The sequence below is a fragment of the Thalassophryne amazonica genome, chromosome 4 (genome assembly GCF_902500255.1).
Source record: "Thalassophryne amazonica chromosome 4, fThaAma1.1, whole genome shotgun sequence".
NCBI lineage: Eukaryota > Metazoa > Chordata > Actinopteri > Batrachoidiformes > Batrachoididae > Thalassophryne > Thalassophryne amazonica.
In genome coordinates, this window is record NC_047106.1 from 97812259 (window position 1) to 97837440 (window position 25182).

The following is a 25182-nucleotide window of genomic DNA, read 5'->3' on the forward strand; positions in this document are numbered from 1 at the left end:
ATGTCGCATTGGTCCCTTGCATGGAGTAGAGCAGAATGCGCTGTTCTGCAGTCTCGGTGACAGCACCGAACTGAGGGAACAGACAAGTTAGTTTCTTGGGATGAAACAAAGGTGGCTGATATCCCAGGGAACACATGAAAGGAGACATACCAGTGCTGAGCAAACCTGTGAGTTGTGGGGGATATTCCACCCAAGGTAGTTGAAGACTCAGGTGGCTGGGTGGGAAGACATGATGCACCAAAGCACTGATCCCAGGGTCTGACTGGGCCCGTTCCACTTGCCTGTTGGACTGGGGGTTGTACCCGGATGAGAGACTGACCAAGGCCCCCGAGCAGAAGGTCTTCCATACCTTGGAGGTAAATTGTGGTCCTCGGTCTAACATGATGGCCACAGAAATGCCATACAGCCGGACTCCAGTTACCTCAGAAAACAATTAGTACACAATTATTACTTGTTTACCATAATAATGGCACACATCAGAATTAAAGACAGCACATACACATTTGACATTGTTTATGTGCACTACGTTTGAAGAAGTCCGTTATCCGAATTGAGGCAAGTGGGTGAAGGCCACGCAGCAACCCTGAGATGCACCACCGTCGGCTTTGGGGGGAGTAATGGGGGCTGCAGCTAAAACTGCACCGCCCCCGCAGAAGGGGAAAGGAGTAGTACGTGAGCAGGCGCCGGTGTGGGGAGTGTTGATGGGGGATAGGAGGGGTGGGGGAGGGAATGGAGCATGCTTCAGTCCTGTGAAAAGCAGTTTATTGTCTTTGTTAGTTGAGATAAGAAACAGCGAAATGATCCCCAGGCCGAAGAAATTCCTCTGGAGGAAAACAGTCGGGCAATTTGACCTTCAGGCTTGATAAGCCTGTAATGTTATGGTTCAAGCAGTGAAAAACACTTTTAACAGTTCCACTTGAACAACCAAATCCCAATTATGAATTAAGAATATTCCCAATTATGAATTAAGAATATTCACCGGCCTCTGAAATGTTCAACTTCAACTGCAAGGCACGCATCTGCTCCAAGATGCCATCAAATTTGCGTCTGAGTTCAAGAGTCATCGCAGTCTGAGAATGCACTGCCTTGCCAACCTCATTAATCATGACGGACAAGCAAGGAGCCATGGTTCTTGATGCCACGTCTTGCCAATTTTCCGGTAGATCAGGGCAGCACATAAGCCAAAAAGTAACAGCCCTGCTACCATTTTGGCATTTGAATGCCAAAATCAATTCTATATGGGATGATATGGCGAAACAAGAAACTCGCGTGAAGGATCTGGAAACAGACCTGAACATGCACTCAGATAAGATGACAAATCTGGAGGGAGATGTTGGCAGGCTGAAGTTGGAGGTTGCTACGCTGAAACTGTCCTTCCTAATATTAACTTTGATCAAACCAGTTTTATACCGGCAGGCAGGACAATCCTTCTATAATATGTGTCTAATTAACATATTGTATACACACCACTCAGAACAGTCAGAGGTCATGATATCCTTAGATGCTGAGAAGGCATTCGACCATGTCGATTGGCAATATCTTTTTTGCTGTCTTGGAAAAGTTTACATTTGGGCCCTCTTTTCTATCGGGATCAGAATTCTATATAGCTCCCCAACAGCTGCAGTACGGACAAACACTACAGTTTCTGATTACTTCCTATTTTATAGGGGCTGCAGGCAAGGTTGTAGTCTTTCCCCTTATCTCTTCGACCTGGCAGTTGAGTCACTCACAATAGCTCTGAGAACAGAGCGCAGTATTAAAGGAATCACTCGTGGAGGGTAAATCCCATAAGGTGTTGCTCTACGCCAACGACCTTTTGCTATATATATCACCCAGCAGAATCTGTACCGAAATTACTACGTATTATGGATGAATTTGGTCGTCTGTCAGGTTATAAATTAAATTATTCAAAGAGCTTGCTTTTCCCAATTAATGATATAGATAATGATATAGATGTGGGTTCACCACCTGCAGAGGGGGCCATGGGGGTTGGGTGCAGAGAGGATTGGGTGGCGGGTCGAGGGTGGGTGGCCCGGCGGCCCGGTCCATGCTCACAGCCCCTGGCTGTTGGGACGTGGAATGTCACCCTCGCTGGGGGGCAAGGAGCTTGAGCTTGTGAAGGGAGGTTGAGAGATACCGACTAGAGATAGTCGGGCTCACCTCCACGCACAGCTTGGGCTCTGGTACCCAACTCCTGGAGAGGGGCTGGATGCTTCATTTTTCTGGTGTTGCCCACAGGGAGAGGCGGTAGGAGCTGGGGTCGCATTGCTTATTGCTCCCCAGCTCAGTCGCCATGTGTTGGAGTTCACTCCGGTGGAACGAGAGGGTCGCGTCCCTACGCCTTCGGGGTCGGGGACAGGTCCTCTCACCGTTGTCCTCGGCCTACGGGCTGAGCAGCAGTGCAGAGTACCCGACCTTCAATGGAGTCCCTGAGAGGGGTACTAGATAGCGCTCCGACTGGGGACTCCATTGTTCTCCTGGGGGATTTCAACGCCCACGTGGGCGGCGACAGTGAGACCTGGAGGGGGGTGATCAGGAAGCACGGCCTCCCCAATCTAAACCCAAGTGGTGTTCAGTTGTTGGACTTCTGTGTTAGTCACAGTTTGTCCATCACGAACACCATGTTCGAGCACAAGGGTGTCCATAAGTGCACGTGGCACCAGGACACCCTGAGCCGGAGGTCGATGATTGACTTTGTAGTCGTATCATCTGACCTTCGGCCACGTGTCTCGGACACTCGAGTGAAGAGAGGGGCAGAGCTGTCGACCGATCACCACCTGGTGGTGAGTTGGATCTGCTGGGAGGGGAGGAAGCCAGTCAGACCTGGCAGACCCAAACATATCATGAGGGTCTGCTGGGAATGACTGGCGGAACCCTCTGTCAGCGAGGTCTTCAACTCCCACCTCCGGAAGAGCTTCTCCCAGATCCCGGGGGAGGTTGGAGACATGGAGTCCGAGTGGACCATGTTCTCCACCTCCATTGTCGATGTGGCCGCTCGTAGCTGTGGTCGCAAGTGCCTGTCGTGGCGGCAATCCCGAACCCGGTGGTGGACACCGGAAGTAAGGGATGCTGAAGAAGGAGTCCAACTTATCTTATTGGTAGCTGGGACCCCAGAGGCAGCTGACAGGTACTGGCAGGCCAAGCGTGCCGCAGCCCGTGCCAGTCGCAGAGGCAAAAACTCGGGTCTGGGAGGAGTTCGGGGAGGCCATGGAGGAGGACTGTCGGTCGGCCTCGAAGACATTCTGGCAAACCATCCGACACCTCAGGAGGCGGAAGCAGCTTTCCACCAGCACTGTTTACGGTGCGGGTGGGGAGCTGTTGACTCTGGCTGGGGATGTTGTCGGGCGGTGGAAGGAGTACTTCAAGGATCTCCTCAATCCCATCGTCACGTCTTCCGAAGAGGAAGCAGAGACTGGGGACTCAGAGGCGGACTCATCCATTACCCAGGCCGAAGTCACCGAGGTGGTTAGAAAGCTCCTCGGTGGCAAGGCTCCTGGGGTGGATGAAATCCGTCCTGAGTACCTTAAGTCTCTGGATGTTGTGGGACTGTCTTGGCTGACACGCCTCTGCAACATCATGTGGCGATCAGGGACAGTGCCTCTGGATTGGCAGACCGGGCTGGTGGTCCCTCTGTTTAAGAAGGGGGACCGGAGGGTGTATTCCAACTATAGGGGGATCACACTCCTCAGCCTCCCCGGTAAGGTCTATTCCAGAGTACTGGAGAGGAGAATTCGACTGATGGTCGAACCTCGGATTCAGGAGGAGCAATGTGGTTTTCGTCCTGGTCGCGGCACACTGGACCAGCTCTACACGCTCCATCGGGTGCTCGAGGGTTCATGGGAGTTCGCCCAGCCAGTCCACATGTGTTTTGTGGATCTGGAAAAGGCGTTCGACCGTGTCCCTCGGGGCACCCTGTGGGGAGTGCTTCGGGAGTACGGGGTCCGGGGTCCTTTGCTAAGTGCTATCCGGTCCCTGTACGACCGCAGCAGGAGCTTGGTTCGCATTGCCGGTAGTAAGTCAAACCTGTTTCCAGTGCACGTTGGCCTCCACCAGGGCTGCCCTTTGTCACTGGTTCTGTTCATTATTTTTGTGGAGAGAATTTCTAGGCGCAGCCAGGGTGTAGAGGGGTCTGGTTTGGGAACCACAGAATCTCGTCTCTGCTGTTTGCGGACGATGTGGTTCTGTTGGCTTCGTCAATCAGGACCTTCATTGTGCACTGGGGCGGTTTGCAGCCGAGTGTGAAGCATCCGGGGTGAAAATCAGCACCTCCAAATCCGAGGCCATGGTTCTCGACCGGAAAAAGGTGCTTTGCCCTCTTCAGGTCGGTGGAGTGTCCTTGCCTCAAGTGGAGGAGTTTAAGTATCTCGGGGGTCTTGTTCACGAGTGAGGACGGCTGGAGCGTGAGATCAATAGACGGATCGGTGCAGCATCTGCAGTGATGCTGTCGCTGTATCGGACCATCGTGGTGAAGAGAGAGCTGAGTAGGGGGGCAAGCTCTCGATTTATCGATCGATCTACGTTCCGATCCTCACCTATGGTCATGAGATTTGGCTCATATCCAAAAGAACGAGATCGCGAGTACAAGCGGCCGAGATGAGTTTCCTCCACAGGGTGGCTGGGTGCGCCTTAGAGATAGGGTGAGGAGCTCGGTCACTCGAGAGGAGCTCGGAGTCGAGCCGCTGTTCCTATCTCTATCTCTTTTAGATGATCCCAGTATTTATACCAAAGATAACATTTCAACAGCTAGATAGGTTGCATCATAATTGCATCATTTATTTGGAATAATTCAAAGCCCAGAATGAAGAAAATACGAGGTCTGTCCATAAAGTATCGTACCTTTTAATTTTTTTTTTTAAACTATATGGATTTGATTCATATGTTTTCAAGTCAGACAAGCTTGAACCCTTGTGCGCATGCGTGAGTTTTTCCACGCCTGTCGGTGACAGTCATTCGCCTGTGAGCACGCCTTGTGGAAGGAGTGGTCCCGCCCCCTCGTCGGATTTTCATTGTCTGGAAATGGCGGAATGATTTGGGTTTTTTTCCACCAGAATTTTTCAGAAGCTGTTAGAGACTGGCACCTGGAAACTATTCAAAAAATTTATCTGGCTTTCGGTGAAAATTTTCCGGGCTTCACAGAGAATAAGGTCTGTTAGTACAGCTTTAAGGACGCTCAGCGCGCCGCGCTCCGAGCTGCGACGACACGGCACAAGCCACCGGACCATTTCTGAGCTGATGGCTCTGTGGATACGAGACGAGCGAATCAGTCGTGACGCGCGAAGCCTCCGCGCGGCTTTCCATGACAAAATCTCTTGTTAAAAGTGAAATCTGCTGGAAAATGGCTGATGTCCAGCTCTTGTGATAACCAGAGAAAGAGCACACGACGGTCTCGTATCCACAGAGCCATCAGCTCAGAAATGTTCCGGTGGCTTGTGCCGTGTCATCGGAGCGCGGCGCGCTGAGCGACATCCTTGAAGGGGTCCTTAAAGGTGTACTAACAGACCTTATTCTCTGTGAAGCCTGGAAAATTTTCACAGAAAGCCAGATAAATTTTTCGAATAGTTTCCAGGTGCCAGTCTCTAACAGCTTCTGAAAAAATTCTGATGGAAAAAAACCCAAATCATTCCGCCATTTCCAGACAATGAAAATCCGACGAGGGGGCGGGACCACTCCTTCCACAAGGCGTGCTCACAGGCGAATGACGTCACCGACAGGCGTGGAAAAACTCACGCATGTGCACAAGGGTTCAAGCTTGTCTGACTTGAAAACATATGAATCAAATCCATATAGTTTAAAAAAAAAAAAAAAGGTACGATACTTTATGGACAGACCTCGTATATTTAGAGGTGCCTCAAGAGTCACGGGGTCTTGGACTGCCAAGCTTTATTTACTATTACTGGTCTGCAAACAATGTAAACTTTTTACATTGGGTATTTACATACAAAAATAATACAAAGTAACCCACTACCTATGCTCACTTCCCCACTGCCATATATAAGACAAAAATAAGAAATCGAGTGGTTAAAGAGTCACTAACAATTTGGCTCCAGTTCAGAAGACATTTTGGATTAAAACAGGCCAGTTTGTTTTTTACAGTAACAGATAATCCCTTCTTCCCCCGTCTGTGTTGGATAATGCATTTCAACATTGGCATGGAGAGGGATTATTGTTTGGCATGCTTTGCTGAACAAATGTCATCTATTGTGTATTTCAGTCAACAAAGGATCGGTGTTGGTTAGCGATGGGTCACAGCCAGGCCACTCCCTGCCGGATGTAGAAAATGACATAGAGGAGGATGCTCTGCGACGTGTCCACAGAGAGAAAGACTTCATCTCTCTTCTTTCCTGCACTCCTGGTCAGTCTGCATGTGAAGCCTGTCTCACATTGCCATTTTCTGACACCGACTGTGTATGTTTTTAGCTTACAAAACAATCATACTCAATCTGCATGACAATGTGTGCACATGGGCACTAGTGCCATTGTAGAACGTAGTGACCAATCGGAAAAATTTGAACATGTTTAAAAAGATTGTGATGTTGTGACACATTGTGTGATCCACAAAACTGCATCTGTTAGTTTTATTTTACAGATGGCTTTAGTTTTTATTTCATTGTTCATCATGAAATGATTTCTGCTTGAATGTTGATGTTGAGGAGCAGGACTCAATATTGGCGGTAATTAACCTTTTCAGACTCTATTTTGAATAATGAGCATATCAATGTGTTGTCGAAGGGTCTTTCTTTTGCCACTACCAACATTATCAATGAATTTCTATCGAAACTTACATCTCAGAGCTTGGTATTCTACTTTCATACAGTTTCTAGTACTGCTCATCCCATGGGGAGTGTTGCTACATCAACCCATTTTAAGCCTAAATCTAGATTCTCACCTCTGTATATAAGCCTACACTCAGGCTTCTTTTCAGTGGGCCTGGTCTTTCTTCTTCCACCTCTCCGTGTTTTGCCTTTAATAGGGAATGTGTGGAATGTCTGGACAGGGCTTACAAACCAACAGTGATTAAAAAGCATCTGACAGAGCTCAGTCTCTGAATCGGGCCACATTAATGACTAAAAATAAAAATCATAAACCTTTGGATATGTCTCGCCCCATGTTTTCACTACATACAGTGTTTGTTCAGAGAAAATCAAAAATATCAGAAATACTTAAAAGTGATCCTGAGCCAAAGTGTTTCCGGAACCACCTCTTTTTTCCTTTTAGACATGCACCAAACCTGAGGGACAAATTAATGCATTCTCATCTCCTACCAGATTCAAAAACTGCATGGTTAAAAAAACCCAACTGGAATGTTTAAATGTTTGAATTGTCATCATTGTAACCACGGTAGTCAAGCAAAGACCTTTATGAACGTTCACAACAATAGGTAATTTAAACACTTGGACTTTATCAATTGTAATACTACTTTTGTTGTTTATCAACTGTTTTGTCCTTGTCCAGAAGGTTTTTTCTATGTTGGTCGAACTAAGAGGCGTTTAAGAGATTACCTTGCAGAACATAAATATGCAATTACAGTCAATAATCAGGATTATCCAATGGCGAGGCATTTTAATACACATCATAATGCCAATGACTCCTCCGGATTGAGTCTGTTGAACATATCAAACCTCTTACAAGAGGAGGAGATAGACAGTTGAAACTAAATCAATGAGGGCCTTTTGGATTCACAAGTTAAAAGCATGTGTCTATCCTGAACTAAATGAGAATTTTGATTTGTCCTGTTTTCTGTAACTATGCACTGAAGGGAGAATGATTACTGAAGGGGGAGTCACCTTTTTCTCTGGAGGCGGGTTAGTTCTCTGCAGTCCCACCTGCTTCCCACACTTGTGTCTGAGTGTTTTTTGTGCTGTGGGTGTACCTTTTGTTCCTTTTTAAATCAAGTTTGTTTGTCTATGCTTTTTTATGTAAGCCCTGAGGAAGACCGGTTGTATGGTCAAAACATGTTGGCATGGCCATTAAAATGAAGGCCTTTTAACACCTCCTTGTGTAGCTCATATTTTTGGAGTGCCTGGACTGCATTTGTTTTTGTGATCTGGTATCCCTTTTTCTAAGAACACCCTCAAAGGTTTCTGCTTTATTGAGATAACCAGAGCAACCAGTCCTTTTTTTTCTCTGTTGCATACTAAAGTATATCTAAAAAACAGAAGAGTAGAGCCACTTAGGTGCCTGGCCTTGAGAACCAGGGATGGTATGTAAACGTTTGGGCGCCCCTATAATTTTCATGATTTTCCTTGATAAATCATTGGTTGTCTGGATCAGAAATTTCAGTTAAATATATCATATAGCAGATGAACACACTGATATTTGAGAAGTGAAATGAAGTTTCTAGTATTTACAGAATGCGTGCAATAATTATTTAAACAAAATTAGGCAGGTGCATAAATTTGGGCACCCTTGTCATTTTATCGATTTGAATACATTTAGCACTAATTATTGGAACACAAAATTGATTTGGTAAGCTCATTGACTCTTGACCTCCTTACACAGGTGAATCCAATCATGAGAAAGGGTATTTAAGGTGGCCATTTGCAAATGTTTCCCCTCTTTGCATCTCTTTTAATGAGTGGCAACATGGGAGCCTCTAAACAACTCTCAAATGACCTGAAAACAAAGATTATTCAACATCATGGTTTAGAGGAAGGATGCAAAAGCTGTCTCAGAGATTTCAGCTGTCAGTTCCCACTGTGAGGAACATAGTGAGGAAATGGAAGACCGCAGGCACAGTACTAGTTAAGGCCTGAAGTGGCATGCCAAGAAAAATCTCAAAAGCTGAAGCGAAGGATGGTGAGAACAGTCATAGTCAACCCACAGACCTGCTCCACAGACCTACAACATGATCTTGCTGTAGATAGTGTCTGTGCATCGTTCAACTATAGAGCGCACTTTGCACAAAGAGATGCTGTATGATGCTGTAATGCAGAGGAAGCCTTTTCTGCATACACGCCACAAACAGTCACTTGAGGTATGCTAAAGCACATTTGGACAAGCCAGCTTCATTTTGGAATAAGGTGCTGTGGACTGATGAAACTAAAATTGAGTTATTTGGACATAACAAGGGGCGGTATGCATGGCTGAAAAAGAACACAGCATTCCAAGAAAAACGCCTGCTACCTACAGTAAAATTTGGAGGTGGTTCCATCATGCTGTGTGGCTGTGTGGCCAGTGCAGGTACTGGGAATCTTGTTAAACTTGAGGGTCACATGGATTCCAGTCAATATCAGTAGATTCATGAGAATAATGTTCATGAATCAGTGACAAAGTTGAAGTTGCGCCAGGGCTGGATCTTTCAACAAGACAATGACCCTAAACACTGCTCAAAATCTACTAAGGCATTCATGCAGAGGAACAAGTACAACGTTCTGGAATGGCCGTCTCAGTCCCCAGACCTGAATATTATTGAAAATCTGTGGTGTGATTTTAAGTGGTTCTGTCCATGCTCAGAAACCAACAAACCTGAGATGTTTTGTAAAGAAGAATGGTCCAAAATACCTTTAACCAGAATCCAGACTCTCATTGGAATCTATAGAAAGCGTTTAAAGGCTGTTATTTCTGCAAAAGGAGGATCTACTAAATATTGATGTATTTTTTCTGTTGGGGTGCCCAAATTTATGCAAGTGCCTAATTTTGTTTAAAGAAATATTGCACACTTTCTGGAAATCCTATGAACTTCATTTCACTTCTCAAATATCACTGTGTCTGCTATATGATATATTTAACTGAAATTGCTGATCCAAACATCCAATGAATGGTGACAAAGGTTTGTAAAGTGGTCAAAAAGTGAAAATTGCTATAATTTTGGTAAAAACTGATGCAGATTATTGGTTGAGTTAATAAGGTTTTTAAAAGGAATAGTTTGCACCATGTGTCATGCTTAGTTATCATGTTACAGGGTAACATATGTCACATGTCGTAAAATTCAGTGGACACTGATCTTGTTTGACCTTTCCTTTGGAGGCCAAGCATTCATCACAGTCAAAAATATTCCATTTTGTTAATCCTATTAGTACAACCAATAATTTGAACCACTTTTTTTTTTTTTTTAGCCAAAATTAGAGAAACTTTAACTTTATACCCCTGTGCAAACTGAAATTGACCTTTGTCACCATTCTTGCTGTTTTTGCCCCACAACTCCATAATATTCAGTCACAGATAGTCTGAATGATACCTTTTTGGAATCTTTGTGATCAGACAAATGTGGTATAGTTTTCAATATGATTGGAGCAGTTTTAATTTTTTACCCTTGTGTAATTCTTCAGTTGACCTCTACCTGGCTGCCTATTGAAAATTTAGGTGGCTAATGTGCTTTTGCAAAAGAGTAATGTCTAAGGAGTATTTGTGTCAAATTTGGTGCTTGTTTCACCATTTGAAACAAGCACCAAATTCTGTTATCTGCTTCACTAAACCTGGTGCATATACTATGACACACAACTTTAGACTGCTGTTATGAGTAATTGGGCCCACTTGCTTCAATTTTGGAATCAGAATGTCAATCAGGGCCAGAAATCAGCAATGGCAGGCCGGCTTTACACTCAATTATATCGCACAGGAGGACCACATACGTAGCACAGGAAGAATATTAAAAACATATGTAACTGGCCCATAGGCAGCAATGAGCTTTAAAAATGAACACTAAAAGATTTTTGGTTTTGCATGGTTTCCCTGCAGATGCTGTTGCCTACAGAAGCAGGGAAAATGGATCTCTTCTCATCCAGCATGTTGTCAGTGTATTCACCGAGTTCGCCAAACAGGATGACATTGACAACCTTTTCAGAAAAGTGAGTCTTGCAGGTTGAAGCTACATTTTCACAATTTTTCAAGGACATCCTGTTGTTCAAGTAATGACTGCTATGATCTATAGAGGAGTAGCAGCAGGGATGAAAAATCACCAAACCCCTCCCGGAGTTATAACAAGATGTATTTGGTGTCAAAATTTCCGGTAGAACCTCTACTTTTCAGATCTGAGGTTGTACTTTGAGAAAGTTTATTACAGCATGGTCAATTAACCCTTTTTTTGTGAAATCACGCAAAGAATTGAGACCGTCATAGGCCCACAAAATATTTCGCCCTATTGATATAAAAATGTGTTAAATGCCCATCTAAACATGTTTCCACATCAGCAAGGGTCTGCAGACATAATTTTTGACACATTCAGAGGTATCCAAGGTTCAGGGGGTGGTCTTAAGGCCCCCCAAAATAAAATTTTTAACCCTTTTTTGGCTACGTATCTTTCAGGAAAGGACCCCTTACCACCCCAAATTTTGTTGGAAAAGGGTGCAGCCATCAATTTAATAAAGGTGGAGGTGACCTGTCTGGAAAACAGGCATTTGAGAGCTGTAGACAATAAAATGTCACTTTAACCCTTTCACACTTAAAGATGACCACCACCTTATCCCTCTGGGGTCCAAGGGCATGTTTTGGACAGTTCACTCGCCTGGCATAAATGTTTTATTATTGCTATTAACAGCTCTCCCTGCATCCCACAATCAAGTTTTATGTCTCTTTTTTCAGGACAACCTGTTCTTTCATAATATATACTTTTGTTGTGTTTTATAAGTGTAATAAAGGTTTACAAGCACAAATAACAAAGAAAAAAGTAAAGCTGAAAATAATTTTCCACACACATTTATTCAAAACACACAGCAAACTATAATAAACAACTGTTTTGACACTTTATAAAGGTAATTTGAGGTCTTGTGTGAAAGAATGTACAACAAAAAAGTTCAAACAATAAAAACATGCACATTTTGAACAATATATACAAAATGGTCTATGCGTTTATGCTCCAAACCTAACTCACTTGTACTGCCAAGACACAAGCTGCATTGATGGGGCTAAATGCCCCTGCCTCCAGGTTGGCCTTCCATGCATTGATGCATGCAAATGCAGTGACTACTCGAATAATCTCCACATTGAGCAGGATAGTGCAGATGGTGATGGCAATGACCACTAAATACATGTATTGTCAAGATTGACGTGATGTAAAATTATCAGGTGCAAAATACAGTCAAATTGAAGTAGCATTATGCCAGACGACTGAGCAGCCATGCTGAACTTCTTTTGGCAATGATCTTGTAAGCCACTATCTCATGGCCAGTAAACTACAAATAAGGGCATACATGTATATGTAAAAATATTACATTCCTTGTTGAAATTTTGCACTTAAATAAATACAAATGGTTGGAAAAAGAACTTTTATTTTTTTTGATAAGATTCCAAACCTAAGAGATTCTTGAAAGGCCTAATGGCCTAGAGGCTGAGGCACGACAACTTAATGATTGCTGGATGACCCTAATCACAGTCCTGGACGCCAAAATGGCATCCACTCCTACACCCAGAGGATATCTTTACAATCAATCAACCAATCAGTTAGTTATTCATTACAAGCCATTTGGACAAAGAAAAGGATCGAGGAAAGATCTTCATATGAAAAACCATCATCCGGACAAAATTCAAATTCTGGATGGTGCTTTAGTTCCAATGTGAAAGGGTTAAACTGGCTGAATTTGTTATCTGTGGCACACAAATCAATTTTTGCTTGCAAGGGACCCCTCTGGCTTCATATGATTATGGAATACCCTTTATTCATGCTAAATTAAGTCTCAAACACCCCAAAATGAAGAAAAGGGGTTAAAAAAATTATTTGGGGGGCCTGAAGACCACCCCCTGAACCTTGGATACCCCTGAATGTGTCAAAATGATGTCTGCAGACCCTTGCTGATGTGGGCATTTAACACATTTTTATATCAATAGGGCGAAATATTTTGTGGGCCCATGACGGTCTCAATTCTTTGCGTGATTCGGCAAAAAAGGGGTTAATTGACCATGTGGTAATAAACTTTCTCAAAGTACAACCTCAGATCTGAAAAGTAGAGGTTCTACCGGAAATTTTGATACCAAATACATCTTGTTATAACTCCGGGAGGGGTATCTTGAAAATGGAGCCCTTTTTGGCTGTCTGCTACTCCGCTACTAGTAGCTAACAGTAATAACTGTGCAATAAAAATAAACCATAATCAGTAACTTTTTAAAAGCATTTAAAGCTTGTGAACACGCTTTGCTTTAACCACAGGTGATGCAACGCTTTGATGATCCTGCTCCTAGTGTATTTCAGATGCCAACCAAAGACAGAACCACTCTGCTGAGACGCTTCTACCTGTTCCCTGACATCTGAGACCTCGTTCCCTGTTCTTGGTGCTTTATTTCCACATTCCAGGCTATGATGGATCATAATTAATAAATGAGGTGGAGGCATGATGCCTCCACCTCATTTATTAATTATGATCCATCCGGCGCCAGCCTCAACTTAAAAGTATAGGGCACTGAGCGTTTGAAGATTTAAGGGATAAAAAGAATAATAATAACAGATTTATAGAGTGCGTTATTATTGCTAAGATACACAAAGTGCTTAGAAATGGCATTATTATTCATTCACACGGATGTTCACACATTGGTGGTGGTAAGCTACTAGTGTAGCCACATCTGCTCTAGGACAGACTGACGCCAAAGGAAAAACACCTCCGTGTTGATAACCATTTGTAAAATCCACGCGGCTTTTGGTGGCTTTCAGTTGAGTATCTGAGAAATTGTTTAACAGCAGGGCATGTTCCAACTTGTCCTGAAGGCTTCCAACGGAGGTGTTTTTCCTGTGGCGGGCGCGCCGCGTCGGCTCACCCGTCCGCACGTCTTTCATTAAAAAAATCTCCTTTAACAGTGGAATGTCCGGATAAACTGCTGATTCCGACCTCTTCTGAAAGTTCTCTGTTCTCTCACGACGTCCTGGGTCAACAGAGGCTTAAATTTGGAAGTTTTCAGCTTGAAACAGGATGACGACGTCGCCTCGGAGCGCTGCGCGACGTCCCGCTCCATGGGAAGTCCTTACAGCGATAGAAACAATCCAAAATCTCTCAACAGCCGTTAAAATTTTCACCGAAAACGAGCTGAATTTCTCGAATGGTGTACACTCGGATGTGCCTCACAGTTTCTGAAAAAATTTTGATCAAGCACAGCGCCAGTCTCTCAGGAAGAAGTCAGACAATGAAAATCCGACGAGGGGGGTGGACCACTCCTTCCACAAGGCGTGCTCACAGGCGAATGACGTCACCGACAGGCGTGAAAAAACTCTCCCATGCCCACGAGGGTTCAAGCTTGTCTGATGCAATCACACGTGATTCAAATCCATATGGTTTTTTAAAAAAATAATAAGGTCGGATACTTTTCTAATAGACCTCGTATGCCGGATTATAGCAAGGTGCTAATTTCCATCCGTAGTCCCAATAATATAAAAACAGACTAAGACCACACAACATACCAAAGTAAATTAGTCATGACAGAAAAACAATTAAAACAAAATACACATACAAATATTTACAATTCAAAGTAACAATAATTGATAGATAATAAGTAGCCAACAGGTGGAGGAACCAAGTGGGCGAACAACCCATTCACACAAACACACTCACACAATGATGTCAGGGTGCTGCCATGCAAGGCACTCACTACACACCAGGAGCAACAGCAGTTCATTATGTATGCAGCAACATCTTCTATAAACAGAAACATGTTATATATGCAGCAATATCTTCTATAAACAGCAACACATTATATATGCAGCAGCATTTTACATATACAGCAACACATCATATATGCAGCAAAATCTTATATAAACAGCAACACGTTATTGTCAGGGTTTGAGTTTTGTTTGGTTTTCTGTTTTATTTTGTTTTTTTGTTCTGTTTGTTATTTTTGCATTTCTTTGGTTTTGGTTTGTTTATTCTCTTGCTGGGTTTTTCTGTTTTGGTCTGTTTGTCTCTGTTTCTCTTGTCTCTCTCTTGGTTCTTGGTGATGGGTGTTTTTCTCTCTTCCTGACCATGCCCACTGATCTCTATATATTACTGGATCGCTCATTGGCCAATATTTTTGAAGCAAATCGGCCACTCCGATGTTCCACTCCTGAACGCTCTTTTCTATGATCTTTAATGAGGTGCACGCAACTTTATTCTTTGTAATTTTGTTAAAAAATACCTTCATGTGCAGCTATAAATTACGCAAATCGCCAGAGCAAAGGCTGCGGACGAACATTTCACCTGAGTCTGATTGAAATGGGAAGTAATGAACAATAATTTGAAGAATTCTATCCCTTATTCCAGCATATAGGCAAAGGTAATAAGTGGCTTGTTAACACAACATGTGTAGCCACATGTATTTTGTGTTGAACGAACTATTTTAAGACATTTATTAGGTGTACTTGTGCATAGTTTTGGAGCTTTAGGTGTTGTTGCTACAAGCTTTATTACTTATATTAGACTGAAGCTCATAGAACTGTCTGTAATAAATGTTGTCATTGCAGGGAAACTAACTCTCCTGTAGCTAGTTGAATGGTGTTTTATTATTTTAGTGAAACTATTTAAAAAAAAAAACAATATTTCTGTGTTATCCATCATGACTTTTGTTATCTACCTACTTTTGCACATGATATGGTACCAACACACACACACACACACACACATATATATATATATATATATATATATATATATATACTAAAGCTTGCTGATGATTCCACAACACTTGTATAAACTTTGATTAAAGAATGATCATTTTTAGAATAGAGTATTTGTCCCAGTGAGATATGAGAGAGTGAGAATAGAAGGGAAGAAAGTGTCAAAGTAATAAAATAAAGAAAATAAATCAAATCGCTAATCATGGCAGGCATAGATTAGAAGGAATCAATCTTACATTATCCGAAGAACAAAAATATATAAATGAGAGAATCAGCTCAGTTATTACTTGAAATTGTTGACGTTCTAAGCTGTCTATGTGTGGTCTGCATAAGTTGGGAGTGGCAAGATGGTCACCAGTTTGCTTCAGCGGATTGTACTGAGTGTGTGGGCCACTGAGCTATCCAGTAATATATAGAGATCAGTGAAATATATCGTGTCGATTGTATGTGATACACCATGGCTCAAAATTGCTTCAGTGTATGAAGGTCTCGAGATGAAGGTACTTTAAATAGACTAACATGATTTGTTAATGATAAACTATTGTAGCCTTTAATGGTACATACATATGGGTTTATTAAAGGTATTCATAAAAATATCATTGCTAAGTAGAGTATCAGGAACAGAAACTTCTGTATTCTCGAGATTGATAGATTTATTGAATGATCAATGTAATTTACAACAAGAGTAAATAATATGCCTATGTTGCCAACATTAATGAGCGAAGCTTCTCACCATCTCATTTAGTTCTTTCAGACTTTTTTAGTAAAATGGTTCTGGGGAGCATTACCATGGCTAAAACCCTTCAGCTTCTGGGTTGTGAAGCTCCCCAGACTGACCCTCCAGGACCCTCTTGACCTTCTGCCATGTAAAACATTTTTCTTTATTTGCCTCTCACATTTCTGGAAGCTCCTCACAATCTCACCATGTCATTTCATTGACCTCACTTTATGTTTCGTATAATTTTATTTATCAGCATTTAAATAGGGGATTCATAATATGACATTGCCAGTATGCTCAAAATTCGCATTGTCTAGAAATAAATTAAAAAGTTATCCTGAAGGGTAAATATTCAAAAGAAAAGACGAACTTGAAGTACTTATGGCAGCGACGGTAGAGACCCATTACAGTCTATAACAGTGATGTCATACGTCACACGGGGGCTTCCCCAGAGTTGTATGAGGGATTATGGGAAGGGCACAGTGACAGCCAGTCAGAGTAGAGAGACACCATATCATCACTGGCTGATCTCTCTCTGGCTGCTAATCCAACATGGTGGAAAAAACTCCAAAACCGCTGTGTAACTCTAATATGTTTCTTATATATTGTGGTGGACATTCAACACTTAATGGACACTGTGGACATAATTCCCCTTACCAAGTGTTGGCACCTGTGGTTAGAGTGTTTCCTGTTTTCATGTGTGAAGCGCATATCAAAGTGTCTTGTCCCCTTTGATGTTTTCCCATTAGGACCCTTGCATGGGCAAGGTTGGGTAGGATTACTTTGAAATGTAATCGAAAAGTAATCAGATTACAAGTAATCCAAATGTATGTACATACGAGTACATACATGTAATCCACATGTATTCTTTCAAAATAATCCTACCCAACCTTTTGCATGGGTAATGGGCGATGTTTATTCCTGTTATGTATGTGACAAAACGCTGATGTGTGAAGCACATACCAAAGTGTCTTGGCCCGTTGATGTTTTCCCCTCAGGACCCCTGTGTGGGTAATGGGCGACACCGAGCTGTTCTATAAAGTCTGTGTGTTGTGTGAACCAAGAGAGAAATAAGCAACCCACCGTTGCGTTGTCAAAATTGAAAATTGTTGCTCCTTCTTTCATCCATCGCAATTTCCACAATAGTATGTATAAGCTAGTTAAAAGTAAACACTTCTGAAACCAAAAAACACTGGTTTTGTAACCTAATAACACCTCTGAAGTGTTTTACGAGACATCTCACAGACGTCAGCGTGCATGCTATGTGCGTACGCTTCACCCAAGGTCAAAGGTAACTTCCGGTCTTTTCAAAAGCTTACAGATGTGCACATGCACTTAACTCCTTCAGACAGAAAGAGAATAAAACATTCACTATAGAATTCCTCCAGATAAACATGTTCTCTTCATTAAAATGAGCTATAATTTTACGAGATGTTTCTAAAATAAACCCACATCATAATGACTGGATTTCAGTAATTTGTCTATTTAGTGAAATTTGGGTGGCCCTATGTTAATTTAGATCCCCTGCCCCCACTCTTCAATGCAAGAAGGCACTTGTTCTGGAGGTAGGCCCATAAATACAGCTAAAAATTCTTCATTTAACTGTGAATGATGCAATTAGTCATTCAGACGCTTTTACAATTAATCACTTTTTGCTATCTTCTATACTATTTGAAGAGGCATTCTACTTGGTGTATGTAAAATAAAGTAGAAAATCTGACAAAAAAAAAACTGAATATGTTTTGTAACTGTAATTTTAAATAACTATTTGCTAATAAAGTAGGCATTGTAATTGACAACATAGACACAGAGTTTAATCACATCGAATATGTGCAGTAAGAGAACACTGCAAGTTTTTAACCAAGGTGTATGTAAACCAATCTGCGCCATACTGCAACAGAAGGTGGCAGTAATGCACCATGTAACATTTGTGTAATCTTGCTCTTTGTTTTCAAATAAAAGTTTCAGTTGGCCTTTTGCTTTATTGACTATTCCTTACGTTTTTTGGACCCTGTCAGTGTCGGAGCAGATGCATGTTGAAAAATAATAAAGAGGAACATAAATAAGTAAATAACAAAAAGAAAATATCAAGCCTCAATGTTTTGAAAGCTAAATGATTGCATTTCCACAGACCATGTCTATGCGATGCCTCACATTGACACCAATGTCAGCATGATGTTTCGCTGCACACCAGGAGAGACGTGGTGCCCAGTGTGTCTTATTAACTTTCTTATCTGACAGGGAATTTAATTCAGGATCCTCTGGTCTCAAGCACACTGTTTTAACCTTGGAAGTACATTTTTACTGCGGAACGAGATGTTAAATCAGCCATATCAACAACCATTAATCCAAGCAAGTTAGAATTTCTATTATCATATAAAAATTTATAAACCAGTTGCAGTAGTTGGCATTGTTAAATCCTGTCTGCTAAAACTCCTCAGTTAAACCACTACAGGAGAAACTTACATCCATTTCTGTAACGCTGTGCCGGGGCTCATCTGCACTTCTGAGGAACAAATTTTATTGGGAAGGTCTGCTTTAAAAAAAATCATGTCACTTTGTTTACTTCATTTTCTTTTGGGGGCTGGCATTTCTGAACCTGTTTTTTGTGGTATCATTTAAAATGTACTGACATTGAGTGTAATGCAGTTTGGTTTTTTTTGTTTTTTTTTTTAATTCTATCCATATTCCCACAGCCCCTAATCCGAATAAATTGGGATTATATGGAAAATTCAATATAAAAATAAATAATCCCAGTGCATACTGCATACTGCAACTTTTGTCTGCTGCATCACCACTTGTACAGCTTCACAATGAAGTGGTATAGAGAAGACTTCTTAATAGGAACGTGCAAAATTTCAGTTGAGGTTGCCAGAAAGAACATGGGAGCCTAGATTTAATCAGTTTTCCTGTTTTCCAATCTTCTTCTCCACTCAAGCATGAAGCTGTGAATGGAGATGCACCGGCCAAATGCTGCACCATTTTCAGTTTCTCCACTCACATCCACAGAAGCCTATGATTCTGTGCAGATACCAATGCGGATCTGGCTGTATCTGCTGTGGGGACTCTGGGGGGGAAACCCCCCGGCCGAATCGATAACACACACACACACCCACACATATATAATTATTGCAAGAAATCGTAGACATAAAGAACTTTCACTTTAATTATGGTTGCTGGACTAATGCTTTAATCTATTCTCTTTATCTATTAATCTGTTACAGAATTCTGCTTTAATCATTGCTAGAAATCTTAGACAAAAAGAACTTTCACTTTAATTCTTTATGGTTACTGGGCAACCAGTAATTTAATGCTTTAATCTATTGTCTTTATCTATTTATCTTTTATGGTTACTGGGCAGCCTGACACTCTGGATGACCAGGTCAAGCTGTCCTTTGGTCACACTGTTCATGACATATGTGAGTTGGTGGCCAAAGTCTTTCCAAACCTCCACCATAACTACCAGAACCACAAGTGGCTGAGCGAGCATGCTATCCTTGCTCCAAAGAACTTGGCAGTGGATGACATCAATGCTAAGTGTCTGGCCCAGCTTCCAGGACAGGCCTTCAGCTACATGTCAATTGACACAGTGCCCAATCCAGATGAGGTGGTTAACTACCCAGTTTAATTCCTTAACAGCCTGGCACCAGCTGGTCTCCCACCACACAGCTTGGTGCTCAAAGTTGGTGCCGCAGTCATGCTGCTGCGGAATCTCGACCCACCCAAACTCTGCAATGGAACGCGACTCACAATTAAGAAGTTGATACCAAGAGTCCTGGAGGCCACAGTAATGACAGGCGAGGCCAAGGGAGAAGATGTCTTTATACCAAAGATTCCACTTATCCCATCAGACATGCCATTTGAGTTCAGGCGTCTGCAGTTCCCAGTCAAACCCAGCTTTGCAATGTCCAACAATAAGGCTCAGGGACAGCCCCTGTGTTCTCCCACGGCCAGTTGTATGTTGGCTGCTCCAGGGTTGGTAACTCAGAACAGCTGTACATCCACTCCCAAGGTGGCATGACAAGAACATTGTCTATCATGAGGCTCTTCAAAACTAATGGTCAGAAATTGAATTTCATGAAATATTTCTCTATTCTAATATTTACATTTGCTGTTTAAAGCCATTTTATGTTCGTAAAATTGCAATGTAAAACAGTGAAATACACCACTACCTCAATTTTGATTCATTGATATTTACATTTACTGTTACCTATCTTTTGTGTGTAATTTTGTTATAAATTTGATTGCAAAACAAATTCTGCATGGACTTCAAATGTGTTTGTCTTTTAACAAAGTATTTCCACTTAGTTTGGGGAGTCCACCTCTTATAGTTCTGCTTGACAAACTTTAGCCCATTAAATATTACATTTGTAAGACATCAGCATTACAAAAACAAATGTTGGGCAATTGTTTTGATTAAAACAGGTTAACCCGGGCAGCGCTGGTACATAAAGGGCTATGTCTGTCTGTCTGTCCGGGATAAATTCCCAAACTATAATATGCAGCCCTAAAAACTCTATATATTCTGAATCCTCATGACATGGGGAACAAACTGGTACCATTTTTTAAAAAATTGAACTGAAAATTACCCCCAAAATAGCCATTTATGTAAGACCATACAGTGTTGTACCATGTGCTTTTCATGCTGCCACTTCTGTCTGTCCGGGATAAACTTCCAAACTATAATATGTAGCCCTAAAAGTTATATATATTCTGAATCCTCATGACATGGGGAACAAACTGGTACCATTTGTTTAAAAGTTGAACTGAAAAGTACCCCCAAAATAGCCGGCTGTGAGTATGACCTGGCAGATTCAAATTTCCAGCCCTGTATATGTGTTAGCCATCTCTTTATTTAATCTCTTTCTACAGCACACTCAGCACAGCAAAGCCACAGCACACCCATATATATATATATATATAAAAGAGGTCTGTAATTTTTATTGTAGGTACACTTCAATTGTGAGAGACAGAATCTAAAAAAAAAATCCAGTAAATCACATTGTATGATTTTTAAATAATTAATTTGCATTTTATTGCATAAAATAAGTATTTGACCCCTTAGAAAAACAGAGGTTAAGAATTGGTACAGAAACATTTGTCTGCCATTACAGAGGTCAGACGTTTCCTGTAGTTTTTCACCAGGTTTGCACACACTGCAGCAGGGATTTTGATCCACTCCTTCATACAGAATCTTCTCCAAATCTTTCAGGTTTGGAGTTTCAGCGCCCTCCAAAGATTTTCTATTGAGTTCAGGTCTGGAGACTGGCCAGGCCACTCCAGGACCTTGAAATGCTTCTTACGGAGCCCCTCCTTAGTTGCCCTGGTTGTGTGTTTGGGGTCATTGTCATGCTGGAAGACCCAGCCATGACCCATCTTCAATGCTCTTACTGAGGGAAGGAGGTTGTTTGCCAAAATCTCGCAATACTTGACCCCATCCATCCTCCCTTCAATACAGTGCAGTCGCCCTGTCCCCTTTGCAGAAGAGCAGCCCCCAGAGTATGATGTTTCCACCCCCATGCTTCATGATTGGGTTGGTTTTCTTGGGGTTGTTCTCATCCTCTAAACAACTCAGCCACATGGGGTGTGCAGCCAGTACATTCTGAGTGCCGGTCCCAAGCCCGGATAAATGAGGAGGGTTGTGTCAGGAAGGGCATCCAGCGTAAAACAAGCCAACCCAACTATGCAGACTCAGAATCGAATTCCCATACCGGATCGGTCGCGGCCCGGGTTAACAACGTCCGCCACCGGTGCTATTGCCCAACAGGGTGCTGGTGGAAATTGGGCTACTGCTGGGCGAAGACGACGAAGAAGAGGAGGAAAACGTTGCCACGAACAGCGGGAGAAGAAGAAAACTAGAAGGGTGGAAATGAGAGTGGGGACTTTGAATGTTGGTAGTATGACTGGTAAAGGGAGAGAGCTGGCTGATATGATGGAGAGGAGAAAGGTAGACATATTGTGTGTGCAAGAGACCAAGTGGAAGGGAAGTAAGAGCAGGAGCATCGGCGGTGGGTACAAGTTGTTGTACCATGGTGAGGACAGGAAGAGAAATGGTGTTGGGGTCACTTTAAAGGAAGAGTATGTTAAAAGTGTGTTGGAGGTTAAGCGAGTGTCTGACAGGGTGATGAGTGTGAAGTTGTAAATTGAAGGGGTGATGATGAATATCATCAGTGCATATGCCCCACAGGTAGGTTGTGAGATGAAGGAGAAAGAAGATTTCTGGAGTGTGTTAGATGAGGTGGTGGAGAGTGTGCCCAAGCATGAAAGAGTGGTGATAGGAGCAGACTTCAATGGGCATGTTGGTGAAGGGAACAGAGGTGATGAGGAAGTAATGGGTAGATATGGTATCAAGGATAGGAATGGGGAAGGACAGATGGAAATGGCTGTGGTGAATACCTACTTTAAGAAAAGGGAGGAGCACAGGGTAACATAAGAGTGGAGGAAGGTGCACACAGGTGGACTACATTTTTTATAGGAGATGCAAGCTAAAAGAAATCACAGACTGTAAGGTGGTAGCAGGAGAGAGTGTCACTAGACAGCATAGGATGGTTGTTTGTAGGATGAATTTAGAGGTAAAGAAGAAGAAGAGAGTGAGAGCTCAACAAAGGATCAGATGGTGGAAGCTGAAGGAGCAAGACTGTTGTGTGAAATTTAGCGAGCAGGTGAGAGAAGCACTAGTTGGAGGGGAAGCAATTTTGGACAACTGGAAAAGTACTGCAGATGTGGTGAGGGAGACAGCTAGGGCAGTACTGGGTATGACATCTGGACAGTGGAAGGAAGACAAGGAGACCTGGTGGTGGAATGAAGAGGTCCAGGAAAGCATAAGGAGAAAGAGGTTGGCGAAAAAGTTTTGGGATAGTCGGAGAGATGAAGAAAGTAGACAGGAGTACAAGGAGATGCGGCGTAAGGCGAGAAGAGAAGTGGCACAAGCAAAGGAAAAGTCATATTGCGAGCTGTACAAGAAGTTGAATAGTAAGGAAGGAGAAAAGGACTTGTACCGATTGGCCAGACAAAGGGACAGAGCTGGAAAGGATGTGCAGCAGGTTAGGGTGGTAAAAGATGCACATGGTAATGTGCTGACAAGTGAGTGTGTGCTGAGAAGGTGGAGGGAATATTTTGAAGAGTTGATGAATAAAGAAAATGAGTGAGAGAAAAGGCTGGATGATGTGGTGAGAGTAAATCAGGAAGTAAAAGATTAGCAAGGAAGAAGTGAGGGCTGCTATGAAGAGGATGAAGAGTGGAAAGGCAGTTGGTCCAGATGACATTCCAATGGAGGCATGGAAATGTCTAGGAGAGATGGCAGTAGAGTTTCTAACCAGATTGTTTAATAAAATCTTGGAAAGTGAGAGGATGCCTGAGGAGTGGAGACGAAGTGTGCTGGTTCCTATTTTCAAGAACAAGGCTGATCAGCCGCAGCATGAAGTTATGGGAAAGAGTAGTAGAAGCTAGGCTTAGAAAACAGGTGAAGATCTGTGAGCAGCAATATGGTTTCATGCAGAGAAAGAGCACTACAGATGCAATGTTTGCTCTGAGAATACTGTTGGAAAAGTACAGAGAAGGACAGAAAGAGTTACATTGTGTGTTTGTGGACTTAGAAAAAGCTTATGATTGGGTGCCAAGAGAAGAGTTGTGGCATTGTATGAGGAAGTCTGGAGTGGCAGAGAAGTACGTTAGGGTAGTGCAGGACATGTACAAGAATAGTGTGACAGCGGTGAGATGTGCAGTTGGAATGACAGACTCATTCAAGGTGGAGGTGGGATTACACCAAGGATCAGCTCTGAGTCCTTTCTTGTTTGCAGTGGTGATGGACAGGTTGACAGATGAGATCAGACAGGAGTCCCCATGGACTATGATGTTTGCAGATGACATTGTGATCTGTAGTGAGAGTAGAGAGCAAGTTGAGTCTAGTCTGGAGAGGTGGAGATATGCTTTGGAGAGAAGGGGAATGAAAGTCAGTAGAAGCAAGACTGAGTACATGTGTGTGAATGAGAGGGAGCCCAGTGGAATAGTGCAGTTACAAGGAGTAGAAGTGGTGAAAGTAGATGAGTTTAAATATTTGGGGTCAACTGTTAAAAGTAATGGAGAGTGGTAGAGAGGTGAAGAAGAGAGTGCAGGCAGGGTGGAGTGGGTGGAGAAAGGTGGCAGGAGTGATTTGTGACCGAAGAATATCAGCAAGAGTGAAGGGGAAAGTTTACAAAACAGTAGTGAGACCAGCTATGTTGTATGGTTTAGAGACAGTGACACTAACAAAAAGACAGGAGGCAGAGCTGGAGGTGGCAGAGCTGAAGATGTTGAGATTCTCTTTGGGAGTGACAAGAATGGACAAGATTAGGAATGAACATATCAGAGGGACAGCTCAGGTGGGACAGTTTGGAGACAATGTCAGAGAGGTGAGATTGAGATGGTTTGGACATGTGCAGAGGAGGGACCCAGGGTATATAGGGAGAAGGATGCTGAGGATGGAGCCACCAGGCAGGAGGAGAAGAGGGAGACCAAAGAGGAGGTTCATGGATGTGCTGAGAGAGGACATGCAGGTGGTTGGTGTGACAGAGGAAGATACAGAGGACAGGGTGAGATGGAAACGATTGATCTGTTGTGGCGACCCCTAACGGGAACAGCCGAAAGACAAAGAAGTTCTCATCCTCTAAACATGGTAAGTGGAGTTGATTCCAAAAAGCTCTATTCTGGTCTCATCTGACCACATGACTGTCTCCCATGCCTCCTCTAGATCATCCAGATGGTCACTGGTGAACTTCAAACGGGCCTCGACATGTGCTGGCTTGAGCAGGGTGACCTTGCTGCCCTGCAGGATTTTAAACCATGACAGCATCATGTGTTACTAATGTAATCTTTGTGACTGTGGTCCCAGCTCTCTTCAGGTCATTGACAAGGTCCTCCTGTGTAGTTCTGAGCTTTCTCAGAATCATCCTTACCTCACAAAGTGAGATCTTGC

At 42.8% G+C, this 25182-nt stretch overlaps 1 protein-coding gene across 1 annotated transcript; it reads left to right on the forward strand.

The window, feature by feature from the left end:
• The first annotated feature begins 1248 nt into the window (after window positions 1–1248).
• LOC117508989 (caspase-1-like) lies at window positions 1249–13262 on the forward strand. The gene is made up of 4 exons (XM_034168813.1): window positions 1249–1336; window positions 6212–6352; window positions 10678–10787; window positions 13082–13262. The coding sequence occupies exons 1-4, from the start codon at window positions 1249–1251 to the stop codon at window positions 13181–13183; spliced, it is 441 nt and encodes a 146-aa protein (XP_034024704.1). The 3' UTR covers window positions 13184–13262.
• The last annotated feature ends 11920 nt before the right edge of the window (window positions 13263–25182 follow it).

Bases quoted from the DNA above. Each gene is read 5' to 3' on its own strand.
- LOC117508989 (XM_034168813.1), top strand. From the start codon at position 1,249: ATGGCGAAACAAGAAACTCGCGTGAAGGATCTGGAAACAGACCTGAAC. The intron at 1,337-6,211 runs GCAGGCTGAAGT...TGTGTATTTCAG, and splicing joins AAATCTGGAGGGAGATGTTG to TCAACAAAGGATCGGTGTTG. The intron at 6,353-10,677 runs GTCAGTCTGCAT...GTTTCCCTGCAG, and splicing joins TCTTCTTTCCTGCACTCCTG to ATGCTGTTGCCTACAGAAGC.